Source organism: Tauraco erythrolophus, chromosome 12, assembly GCF_009769465.1.
Source record: "Tauraco erythrolophus isolate bTauEry1 chromosome 12, bTauEry1.pri, whole genome shotgun sequence".
Lineage (NCBI taxonomy): Eukaryota > Metazoa > Chordata > Aves > Musophagiformes > Musophagidae > Tauraco > Tauraco erythrolophus.
This window is the reverse complement of record NC_141476.1, coordinates 10,515,499-10,527,756: the sequence shown is the minus strand read 5'-3', so window position 1 is coordinate 10,527,756 and position 12,258 is coordinate 10,515,499. Positions and strand designations below refer to the sequence as shown.

The 12,258-nt window shown below is 66.5% G+C and overlaps 2 protein-coding genes across 2 annotated transcripts; one reads left to right on the top strand and one right to left on the bottom strand.

The window, feature by feature from the left end:
- Window positions 1–1,329: 1,329 nt before the first annotated feature.
- NDUFAF3 (NADH:ubiquinone oxidoreductase complex assembly factor 3) lies at window positions 1,330–2,620 on the bottom strand. The gene is given in 9 exon segments (XM_086619257.1): window positions 1,330–1,420; window positions 1,423–1,461; window positions 1,635–1,745; window positions 2,035–2,080; window positions 2,082–2,102; window positions 2,198–2,217; window positions 2,220–2,304; window positions 2,307–2,410; window positions 2,503–2,620. Coding segments are annotated over 9 exon segments (600 nt in total). The 3' UTR covers window positions 1,330–1,364.
- A 4,226-nt stretch (window positions 2,621–6,846) lies between these two features.
- On the top strand, window positions 6,847–11,491 carry DALRD3 (DALR anticodon binding domain containing 3). Its single transcript, XM_086618988.1, is given in 15 exon segments — window positions 6,847–7,032; window positions 7,125–7,281; window positions 7,284–7,410; window positions 7,486–7,766; window positions 8,021–8,079; window positions 8,178–8,300; window positions 8,622–8,692; window positions 9,311–9,369; window positions 9,691–9,773; window positions 9,873–9,996; window positions 10,106–10,135; window positions 10,138–10,163; window positions 10,272–10,385; window positions 10,609–10,681; window positions 10,920–11,491. Coding segments are annotated over 15 exon segments (1,614 nt in total). The 5' UTR covers window positions 6,847–6,861; the 3' UTR covers window positions 11,036–11,491.
- Window positions 11,492–12,258: the final 767 nt, after the last annotated feature.

The window sequence follows — 12,258 nt, the reverse complement described above, 5'->3', positions numbered from 1 at the left end:
CAGCACCTTGGGATGGTTGGTGCAGGTGGTACAGATCACTTGCACAGGTTTCACCTACTGTTTGTTTGCCAGGTGTGTGGACAATGAAAGTGGAAGGGCACAACTAAGACCTCATGGGCTTATGAAGGAGCCAGGGTCTGTGTTTCTGCACACCTGACCAGTGCAAATGTCCTCCACATGGCCAGGTTACCTGTGCTCCCAACACCACGTGCCAAAGGTATTTGACGTGTGTATCAGCGCCCCTCCAACACTGTCAATGTCACTCCTGCCAAAGAGCACGTTTAGCATCAGTGTTTTATGTTGCTAATTCGACTGAAAAAAAAAAATCACTCTGCAGCATGGCAATTTCCAATTAGATTTACACACTCTAAAACCAGAGCTCTGAATCACAACATTATTGGGTCAGTGTCAAACATTCATTAACACAGCTGGCTCATTAAGCAAAGCCAGCCCACAGCCTGCCTCCACGCTGGGTGCTGCAGTCCCATAAGCCCCTCCTTGGGCCCACTGAGGCAGCAAGGTTTGGGGAATTAATTCCACATACCTCCCCCCCTCCATCCCCAGGGGTGGCATCCACAACCATGAGCCAGTGCACAACAGCAGGGTGGAGGACAGTGACCCTCCCCGTGCCCCCTGCTCGAGCTGTGAGCCTGCAGGGCAATGGGGTGCAGCACCTGGTGCTGAGCCGGGACTGACTGCAGCTTCACAAGGGACCAGGTGCTGTGGGGGGTCCAAAACGCCCACAGGAGACCCTGGGGCAGATCAGCACCAGCTGGGACACCCAGATGCCAGTGCTGGCCGTGTCCAGGGAGCTGCCGGCAGGTGGCGGCCCTAACGCCACACAGGCTGCCCGTGGAGCTGTGTCAGCCAACCCACAGCCCCACTGCCACCACCCAACCAGCTCCGCAGGGGCAGCGAGGCACATGCAGCGTGATGTGCGTTATAGCCTCGCTCTACTGTGCGTTAACGAGCACACATGGCCTTGTACTTCTAATTTACGTGTATTTTCCTTCCGGAGCCCCAAAAGCACCCAGAGTGCGCAGCTCACCCTGCAACCTCCGCCCTGCCTTGGGGCAATGGCTTCCTGCTGCCGAGGCAGAGCAGTAGGGCTGCTGGTGCGGTGCTGCTGGCAATGCTCCGGCTTTGCGTGGTGCACTGGGCGAGGTGGCTGGGAAGCCAGGGACTCTGGGGCAGAGCCAAGTCCGCACAATTCACACCACCCTCCTGCGTACAGAGAGCTACCAGCCAGCCACACCTGGGCTCGCACAGTGTAGTCCAAAGTGTTTTCTCCGCCTGGAATGGTGATGGCTGGGGAGCTCCAGGCAGAAAAGAGGAAGAGCTGCTCCGCCCATGACAGGCAGGGCCTACAACCCCTTGTAGGTGCCCCGCGGAGGGATAAGTCCAGCAGCTGCCACACGCTTTCACTTGTTAGGAAGTTGAAAGTTGCACACCGGCATTTGGCTGTGAAATAGAAAAGGGAGGGAGTTAAGCCCCAGGCTCCCAGCGGAAGATGCAGCCCTTCCCCAGGGGGCATGACCCCCCTCTCTCCTACCAGTAATCAGGCAGGCAGAGGCCCAGGGAGGGGCTCCCAGTGGCCACCACCCTCCCCTTCACTGTGCACACCCCTCTGTCACCCCTCCTCACCGTGTCCTGCACCTCCACAGCGATCCCGCATGCCCGAATCTGCTTCAGCACGGCGGGGTGGAGCCGCTCCACCCTGTCTCCTGTGCCCAGCACCAAGATCTCTGCAACCAGGACATGCCCGCAGGCAAGGGTGGGCAGGACCACACTCGGGCTGCCTCGGCCCAGCCCTGCCCTCCCTGCAGGGACCCACAGCCGCCCCTACAGGAGCCCCACCGAGCGGGAAGCCTGCCCTGCTGTGCTGTGGGAAGGAAGGAAGACAGAGAGCAGCTCCTTCCCCCAAAACACCAGCAGGGCATTGCAGAGCGGGCTGGGGCAGAGCTGTGCGGGCCGCAGCTCAGGAGCCAGCCCGGGCATGCTGTGGCGGCGCAGGGCCCCGGCCGCCCCACGTACCTATTCGGGGTTCCAGCAGCCAGAAGAGCGACAGACTCTCACGCGAAAATGTCCCTGTAGGAGCCAACCTGTGGGGACACCGAGGGGCACTGAGCGGGGCAGACCTCCCACGGTGCCCGCCCACAGCGCGGGTGCAGCCCTTGCCCCGCCGCCGGGCACTCACGTTCCACTGGAGGATGGCGCGGGCAGGATGGCGCAGGGCCCCACGACCAGGTCACCGCTGATGGTGAAGCCGCGGTTGGTGTAAGCCCTCGACGAACAAGGTGTTGGAGGGACTCCGGCTCCAGCACCGTCACCCGCGTCCGCTGGTACAGTTCGTCGTCCGCTGGGGTGAGGCGGTGAGTACGGCACGGCGCCCTGCGGGGACCGGGAGCGGCTCGGACACGCGGGGCCCACGGCCAACCCCCCGGCCGCCCTACCGAGCCCCACGGCCGCCGCCTCTGGGGCCCCGCAGCGATTCCCCCCGACCAGCCCCAGGGTGACCGCCGCGGCCCCGGCACCGCTGCTCGTGCTCGTGCTCGTGCCCGTACCCGCCGACCGCCCGCCGCGCCACCGGGCGCAGCAGCCGCAGCGCCGCCACCGCCATGGCCGCTCCGCTACCGGAAGCGCAGAGCGGCCCCGCCTCCTCGCCGCGCCCCGCCTCGTCCCGCTCGCGCCCCCCGGCGGGCCGCCGCCGGCGCAGCGCACGGGCTGGGACAGCGGGACCGGGGGCGGGAGCGGGACCGTCGCGGGCCCCCCGGGGCACCCACCTCCTGCGGGGGGGCGGCGGGGAGGGACACACGCAACCCTACACCCTCCCCTGCGCCCGAGTCCGTCTCGACCTGCTGCGCCCGGGGCGGGCTGCGGCTGGCGCCGGAGCGAAACCGAAAGCAGCGGCGGGGCGGCGGAGCGGCACGGCGGGTGCGGGGCGGCGGGGGCACCGCGGGGCTGCGCTGCCCCGGCCCTGCCTCACCGGCGCGGGAGTCCGCCCGGGCGTTCCGATCCCCGCTGCCGGGAGGGCCGCGGACCGGCCCGGGCTGCTGCGCCTGAGGCTGCGGGGCCGGAGGTGAGGAGGGGAGCGGGCGGCTCCCGGTCCCGTGTCCCCGCCACCCCCCGCGGGTCGACCGGCAGGGGCGGCGGGAGGGAGCGGGACCGGGGCTGGGCTTTGCTCCGTTCCCGCAGCCGCGGGGCGCCCGCCCTTCCCCGCGCCTAGCCCCGCCGGTGCCCCGGGCTCGGCGTGGCTCCTCGGCCTCCCTGCTGTTGCCCCTGGCACAGCTCTGCTCCGGTCCTGTGGCCCCCGGCACCATGTGCCCCCCGCTGTGGGGTGGCTGCTGCCAGCCGGGACTGAGCCCCCCGAGCCACCGCCGTGACCTCCCTGCCCCGATCACCGCGGGCTGACGGGTTCCTCCTGCCCCTCTCCTCCGTGCCGCACTCGGCGGGGCTGGGGGCAGCAAGTGGCAGGGGACTTGGGGGCTCAGGGGGTGCCCTGGGGCTGGGGACCCGTGTGCCCCACCCTGTCCACCCACCCGGGGCTGGCCAGATCCCTGACACCACAGAGGTTACCAGGAAGCTCCCCGGCGTTGGGTGACGGGACCTTTCCCGCCGCCTTGCCATGCCTTCCTGGGGTGGGGAGGCATCAGGAGTCCCCAGCACCCTGCAGACGGCACCTTTCCGTCCACAGCAGGGTCCTGGGTGCCCCTTGTGAGCACCACGTGAACGCCACATGGAGCTGGTGGGATTCCCCACATGGTTTCACTTCCCCCATGGCGGGTGCCCAAGAGCCTCCTCACGGGGGGCCGGGCGGCAGAGGGGCCAGAGGTGCTGACAGCAGTGAGGGCCATGCTGTGCCACTGCCAGGCGCAGGTGCGCAGGGCGGGTGCCCTCCCTCGGGGACGGCTCAGGTTCCGGGCCGCGCCGGGGGCTGCTGGGCTGGCACCAGATGCTCCAGCCCCACTGGGGCTTTGTTCGGAGCTGCTTCCTTTTGGCTCAGCCGCGTCGCCCTCCCCTTGGCACCCGGCCCGCGGTGCGGGGGGAGCCTGCAGCACAACCCCAGCCTCTGCTGGCACCCCCGGCCACAAACCGGCCCAGCTGCGGCTCCCACGCAGCAACTTCACACCCCGTTCCCCAGTGGTAAGTCGCCCTCGTCCCCACTTGGCCTGCTGGCTGCCCCAGGGTCGGGGTGGCATGGTGGTGGCCCCTGTGCCCATCCCTCCACGGCGCCGGTGCGGGCAACGGAATCCCAAAGCGCTGTCCCCGCTGCGCCCAGCTGCCCTGGGGTTTTCGTTACCCGCGCTACCCGCCCCTGCCTCGCCCCACATGCCCCCCACCCTGCTGCCCGCTGCTGCCCATGCTGAGCCAGGCACTGGGCAAGAGCTGCTTGCCCTACTCCAACCCCTCCATGGGGCTGGGGCAGGCGCCTGGAGGCCACTCTGGGAGAAGGAGGGTGTTGGGATGAGGGATTACTTGTGCTCAACCTCGTGGTTCAGGTCCCCTGTGCCCAGGCCGCGGGCCTCTCTGGCAATCTTGTGCCCCCAATGGCTAAAAATAGCAGCTCGCCTCCTGGGGACTAACTGCCTGGGTGAGCGTGCCAAGTGGCAGCCCCAGCTGCTGGCCACAGTGTGGATGTGGCCACCTGTGCTGGCGCGGTACAGGTTCATGAATGCGGCACGAGCTTCCTGCCACTGCGGGCCTGTGCCAGGCTCTCTCTGCCCCCCCGCAGTGCCCAGTGCCCGTAGAGGTGAGCAGTGCCCAGGCAGGATCTGACCCCTGGAGAGAGACGGCTTTGGAATGACACGATCACTCCCGCTGAGCGGGCAGCCAGAGAGCCATCGGGGATGTCGTGTCTGTCCGAAGCTCTTTCAGCACCTCCGAGAGCCCCCCCCCCGCCACTACGCTGCCAGGCTGTATGTGGGCTGCCTGCAGGGACCACCGGCACTCTGGCGATGGGGATGGATCCAGCCGGACCCCACCCCAGCAGCGTCACAAGGTCCGAGTGTGCTCCCAGCCTGTGCTGGTGCGTCACCCCCGGCCAGCTGGGCAGGGGTCTCAGGTGGCTCCTGCCCTGCGGACAGTCAGCAGTTGGTCTGGTGTGAGCAGCGATTCTCAGATCACCTCTTGGCTGTGGGTGGTGCAGGCAGCACCCCGCCAGGGCATGGCCCCGCGCTGCCAGGTGGGACGCAGCTGCCCCCAGCTGGGGGATATGGCCCCGCTCCTGCCCCGGGGCTTCAGAGCTGCCTGCCGAGCCCCAGAATGAGTCGCTGCGTTTCCGGCAGAGCCCATGCAACGGACCGTGCTGCCAGGATCTGCCCTTGCCCTGGCCCCCCACGCACACAAGCCCCGGAGGAACCGGTTTGGGCCCTGCGGGCAGAGTGGCCCCCCCGGCCCTGGCCTTGTGGGGAGGGCAGGAAGGGAAGGGCAGGAGGGAGGTCTCCAGTGACATGTGCTCCCTGCTGCTGCGGCAGGGTTTGGCACTGCCTGGTTACCCACTCCCTGCCAGGCAGGCTCCGTGGCACAGGGCTGGGTGCGTGCAAGGCCCTTGTCCCCGGCTCCAAGTCGGAACCAGCTTTGGCCGCAGCCCTGAAGGGCAAGAGTGGACCTCGCTGCCCTGCGCTGTGCAGGGACCCAGGCAGCAGTGCAGGCCCCATCTCTGTGAAGCGGCGCTTGAGACACCACTGCTACAAGAGGAGCTCGGCTCTGCAGATGTCATCAAGACCATGATGGCACGATCTAATCGTTTCCACCTCCTGGAGCTGATGAGCAGGACGCTTTGCTGACGTGCTGGGTGGGAGGGCAGCTCCTTGCACCCATCCTTCTTGCCAGGTCCAGCAAAGCAGCCAGAGCTGGGGCAGCAAGCAGCTCGGAGAGAGCGTGGTGGGATATGAACCCACAGCCACTCGCTGTCCTTTGCTGTGCAGAGCCCAGTGGTGGCAAACTGCACCTTGCAAGTGCTGCCAGTTCTCCCCAGCTCACCTGTCCCCTGCCCTGCCAAGCCCTGAGGGTGCTGAGGCCGAGCTGCTGAGCCTCGAGTTGCTGTGCGTGCGGTCGGAGTCTGCCTTATGCCCTCGGGTCCGTCCAAAACCACCTGCCTGCTGCTGCCCAGTGCTGTCAAGCCCACTGCCAGAGCCCTTCCTGCCCTGCCACTCTGCAGGGCGGCCCATGCCGTGCAGCTGGGCTGTGCCGTGCCGGCGGCTCGGCTGCATTTATCGCCTCGGGCGGCCCTGTTTCCGAGCGGCAGCGGACTGGGTCTGCGCGACCTCGGTGCAGCCTCTAGCGCTCTTGCTCCTGCCCGGTTGCCAGTGGTTTTGGCTCTGGGCCCCTCTAGCACCTGGGGACGGGCAGAAGCAGCCCTGAGGAGTGCTGCCCCTTCGTCCTGGGCTGGAGCAGCCCCCGGTCCCCAGTCCAGAGGTGCAGGGGGAGCCCCAGTGCCCTCCGCTCGGCCGTGCCAGTAGCCGCCCCTGCGGCCTCTCCTCAGGGTGCCCCCACTGGCTCTGACACCGCCAGGCCGTGCTGAGGGTGAGACTGTGCCGAGCCCATGAGGGGCCGGGGCCCCCCTGGCGGCCTTTGTGCACGGCGGCAGCGCCGGAGCACACACCCGCCGGGCCTGGCCGCGCTCCGCCGAGCCCCGCCCCGCCACACCCATCATGGCGGCGCTGCCGTGCCGTGGCACACCACGACGACCCCGTGCCCGTTACCGCCAAGATGGCTGCCCCGCCCTGCCCGCGCCCAAGATGGCCGCCCGGGAGCGCCGCGCGCCGCGCCCAACATGGCGGCCGCCCGCCGCCGGGGATGGCGCGCGGGTGAGTGATGCCACTTCCGGCGTGCCGCAGCGGAAGCTCCGGCCGGGCTGCCATGGCGACAGCCGAGGGCCGGCCAGGGGTGGCGGCGACGCTGCGGGCGCTGAACGGGGCGCTGGGGCGGCCCGCCGCGCTCTGGGTGAAGGAGAGCGGCGCCCGCAACCTACGGCACCGCGACTTCCTGGCGCCGCGGGCCGCGCTGAGCGCCGCCTTCCCCGGGGGGCAGGTAAGGCCGCGGGGCGGGGCGGAACGGGGGGCGAGGCCTGCCCCGCGCCACGTGCCGGCGAGGGACCGACTCCTGACGCTTTCGCCCGGCAGGTGCCCGCTGACGTCGTGGCGGCGGTGACGTCAGTGGGGGGCCCGGGGGTGCTGGCGGTGCAGGGCTGCCGGCAGACGGCGGCGGGGCTGGCGGTGCAGCTGCGGCGCCCCGAGGCCTGCCGGCGGCTGCTGGGCTCCCCGCCTGGCCCGCCCCCCCCGCCGCGGCGGCGGCGGCGCGGGTGGTGCTGCACTGCCCGGCGCTGCGCGGCCCCGCCGCCCTGCGGCCCCGCCACCTCCGCCCGCTCCTGCTGGCCGACCACCTGGCCCAGCTGCTGCGCGCCCAGGGGTGAGTGCCGCCCCCCGCCCTGCCGCCCCGCTGCCCGCCCCGCGCCGCCAGCGCCCGCCTCTCCCTCCGCTGCAGGGTCAGCGTCCACCTGGTCCCGGCCCTCGCTGAGGAGGGCAGCCACGAGCTCCTGCGGCAGCTCCGCGTCGACTGGCCCTCCGCCCCCGGTGGCTCAGCCCTCCCCGACACCATCTCGGCCTTGAAGCGGGCGCTGGGCCGGTCCCCCTGTGCCGCAGCCTGTGAGCAGGAACCGGGCAGAGCTGCGCTGCCCGAGGATGTCATCTGCAAAGTGCACTTGAAGGGCTTCGTGGAGCAGCAGGGCTTGGTGGGCTACGACCCCAATCTAGATGTCCTTCTCGGTGAGCCTCACATGTACAGCAGCCCTGGTGTGACAGAGTGGGGGCAAACGGCTGCAAACAGGCCCACTTCCTTTTTTTCCACTTGTTTTTACAGAAAATAAGGGGGGGTTGGATCCAAATTGCCTTCTCCTCTTCTTCCCCTTCAGTCTGGTTTGAGCCACAAACACATACAGCCTGGGGCAGACCCGATGGTGCAGGACGGCGGGGGGCGGTGAAGCCCCGTGTCCCGCTCTGAGTGTCCTTCCCTCTTTCAGTGACGGAGAGGAAGCTGCGGTCCCTGGCTGAGCTGCAGCAAGCCGTTCTGCAGAGCACGGTGAGGAACCCTGCGGGGCCGTCAGCCTTGTGCTTTCCACACGTCGTTCCCATCCGGCATGCAATAGCATTTGAGCTCCCTGCTGTGCTTTGCTGCAGGCTGAAGGCCAGGGGAGCTGCTGCAGCATCGTGCACGTGGTGAGCTGCGAGGAGGAATTCCAGCAGCAGCAGCTGGATCTGCTCTGGAGGATTTTGGATCCAGGAGCTCACACAGCTTTGCAGGTGAGGAACATCCAGCCCTCCTCGCTGTGGCCCCCAGCATCCTTGCGCTCAGCTGACCTTCTTCAGTCCCTGCAGCGAATGCCAAGGCCCAGCCTCGCCCCCTTGTGAGGCCTCCCTTTCCCTTGGCGGCCCCACCATCCCGTTGCCCGGGTGGTGGAGCAGCCTCTCAACCCTTGGTATTTCAGCGCGGAAGGAGAGGCAGGGGAAGACTGCAGGGACACAGCTAGAACAGGGCTGGGTTTAGCCCAGTTCTCCTGCACTGGGTTTTGGTGGAACTTCTGAGTCTTTACCCCCCCAGCCCCAGCCTCTCCTCTCTTTCAGAAACACCTTGTCTGTGGACCAGTGAAGGTGACAAACCCCTCATCGCCCATTGGGGCCGACCAGTACTTCCAGTAAGTTGGTGTAAGGTACATGCCACGCTGCTCCCCACCAAGGCTCCCTGTGCCCTGCCCAGCCCCGTGGGAACCCAGGCAGCCAGCCACACTGCAGCACTGAGCGAGCTGGTGGCACACGGAGAGTTCTGCACAGTCCTTCCGTTCTGTTTTTCCACGGCCTCAGGGCTGTTTCGAGAGGACTAGAGGTGCAAAACACAGGCCACAGGACCCTCCCCAGTCTCAGTGGCCTCCTCCAGCAGTGCTGCTTCTGGTCCTCTCAGTGCTGCCAGGGGGCTGCTGGAAGGCAGCAGCAGCAGGACGTGGGTGCTGCAGCAGTGCAGGGTGGTATCTCCTTGCCTTCACGTATTAGCAGACGGCCCTGGCCAAAAGGCAGAGCTTGTGCCCAGCCAAGCGGCTTCCTTGCAGCTCTCTCCAGGCAGCAGCAGCACAAGGGGCTGGCCATGGCGCGGCTGTCCCTGCCCAGCTCTCCTGGAGGTTTTGTACTGCTTTTGCTCGGCTGGGTCGCTGCTGCAGCTGGCATGCCCTGAGCAGCTCGAAGGCTGGGGAGCCCTGGCGTGCTCTCTGGGGCCAGCTCAGCCCAGGAGTGGTGGCCCTGAGTGTCTCTCTTCCTCCCAGGCTCCGTAAGCGCCAGATGTATGAAGCCTCTGTGATGAAGTACGGGGAGCTTGCACAAGGTGAGAGTTTGCTCTGCATCCCCATTTCCACTGCTCCCACAATCTCCCCCCTCACCTTCAAGTCTGCAGCCAGTGGGGCTCTCCTCTGTGCGGTGCGCCCTCCCTCCCCTCCACGAGGGAGCCTGGTGCTGACCTTGCTTGGGGGAAGGCGTCTAAACCGCCATGCAGGGCACCAGCACAGAGCAGCACTTGCAGATGGAGGCCAGGGCTGGGGGAGTGTGGTGGTCCTTGGCTTCCACCAGAGGGGGTTCCTGCCTGCGCACTGGGGGGTGACACGGGAATGGAGCGAGCTGTGCATGATGCTACCTGTGTTCTCTGCAGATGAGGCCTGGACTGAGGTGATTGATACCCTCACCGTGGCTGCCATCAGGTTTGAGATGCTGAGCACTGCTCACCGGAGTCAGGTAGGACAGCGGTTTGTGCAGCCAGGGCAGGCAAGCTGTGGGGATTGTGGAGTGGCTCTGTGCTGGGCAACCTGGACTGCAGCTTCTCCCTGCCCTCAGATCACCCTGGACCTGGAGGACAGCAGCATCTCCACGAAGGGAACCAAGAGTGGTGCCTTCGTAATGTACAACTGCGCCCGGCTGGCCACGCTCTTCGACACCTACCAGCGGGCTGTGGAGCGGGGTGAGCGCCAGCCCCACAACTGTCCTCTAACAGCTGCCCCTGGGCTGTTCCTCACACCTGGAGCCACACCGGCTTCTCCGGGCACAACACTATACCACCCCCTTTCCAGGCACGTACCCACCTCTGCCATCAGCATCAGAACTAACTACTCCTGCCTCCGGGAAGAGGTGAGTGCTGAGGAGGAGAATGCGGGGACCTGTGCTCCCTGAGCTCCAGTGATGGATGCTGCTGGCCCAGGAGGATCCAGCCCCCTCCAACACGTAATCCTTTCACAGGGCGAATGGCTTCTGCTCTTCAACTATCTCCTGCCATTCCCTGAAGTCCTGCAGCGGGCAGCACAGCTGCCCCCACCCAGCAAGGGGATCCGGATCACAGCCAACACAGAGACAGTCAGTGACACATGCTGTAGCACCCGTGGGTGCTGCCCCAACGCTCCCAGCCCAGAGCACTGCTATGCGCCAGCAAGGTGCTGCCCACCCATGAGCAACGCAGGAGCAGTGCCGAGGGAAGAGACTGCAGCACCCCTGGGGCTGCTTCTGCTGTGCTTGGGGTGGGAAAGGGCTCAAGGCTGGCCACATCCCACCGTGCCAAAAGAAGCTCTCTGTCTTGCAGGTGTGCAAGTTCCTGATCCAGCTCAGCATGGATTTTAGCTCATACTACAACCGGGTCCATGTCCTGGGGGTGAGTCCGATGCCCCAGCCCTGCAGGCTTGTGGCCCTGCAGTCCTTCCTGAGGCTACACTGCAGTTACGGGGCACCTGGGTGGGGAATGGGCTCCGGGGGGGGCCAGAGCATGATGCAGCCCCATGACGGCCCCTCCAGGATGTGTACACAGGGTGCAGAAGCAGTGGTGCCTCTAGGGCTGGCCCATTGTGTGGCAATGTGGCCACCAGCCCCAAGTCGCTGTCCTTCTCCCCACAGGAGCCATCCCTCACCTCTTTGACCAGATGTTTGCCCGCCTCCGGCTCCTGGGAGCAGTGAGGGACGTGTTCCACAGTGCGCTGGCGACTCTGCACCTCCCTCCTCTCAGCCAGATCTGAGCCACACTGAAGAGCCACACCGCAGTGTCACAGGCATCAGGACAACGCTCCACGAGGGGAAGGAGAGGGCACGTCCTCCCTGGCAGGGCGAGGGGCTGCCCCACCACCAGGCAGGGAGTCGGGGCATGCCTCAGCCCCATGCAGGTGCTTCCCTTCCCACCTCCCACACAGTCTGAGGGTTTGGTTCCGCGCACCGAGCTGCTGTGCCCAGCGTGGGAGCCGGGTGTGCCTGCTACGCTCACACCAGCAGAAGGGAGGACGCCCATGGCCCCTGCAAGCTGGGCTGGGGAGTATGGGGGGAGATGGCACCGGTGACCAGTCCCCACAAAGGCAGGCACCAGCCTCACTTCCCTCAAAGCCATTTATTGAACGTTGCTCCGTGCAGGCAGGGAGCTCCTGAGGCTCGAGGCTCCTCTCAGGCCCTGGGCCAGGCCCTGATACCGGGGTGCAATAAATTTCTTGCTGGACAAATGCTGTGTGTGTGTGTCTGACCCCAACAGAGCACCTTGCCCCATGTTGGGGCTGGGGCCACGTGCAGCTTCTGTCCTTCCCTGTGCTCCCACTGCGCTGGGTTCTGCTGCTGCGCAGGAATAACCCACTCAGCTTGAGGCAGTACTGGAGGGGTGGGATGCCAGGCTTAGGCTGGCTAAGCTCATGTGGGCTGCCACTCCTCACCCTGCAGGGTGCTGCTGTGGAGGATCAGTGTCCCCACTCATTTCAGCACAGTCCCCAGCACCACAGGGTCAGGGCTGTTACCCAGGGTCCTGTCCCAGGAAGCTGCAGCGTGCCTTGTGCTGCACCAGCACCAGGCCAGTGCTGGCCTCCTGCTGCCCTCAAGCTCCCAGGGACAGGCGTGGCATGCAGTGCCCTCCAGAGTAGGTTCCTATCTGAGACCAGGGCTGGAAAGCCTGGACATAGGTCCCTCACACCTTGGGGAGCCAGAACTTGTGCTGGGCAGGGTGGACCCTGATGACCCCACTCCTCCTCTATTGCCTGGAGAGCCATAGACTGGTCCAGGATGGGCCACATCTGCCTTCTCCCTGTGAGACCACCAGCCTCAAGCACTCCAGATGAGGCTCTGCTGTCCCCGAAGGGGCCAAACACACCCATCTCCTCCGCAGGGGACATATCAGCACGCAGGCTGGGACGGGCTGCGGTGACAGGCAGAGGATAAGTGCCAGGTGCCCTCCCCAAGCAGGTGGGGAGCGGGGTAAGCTGCACCC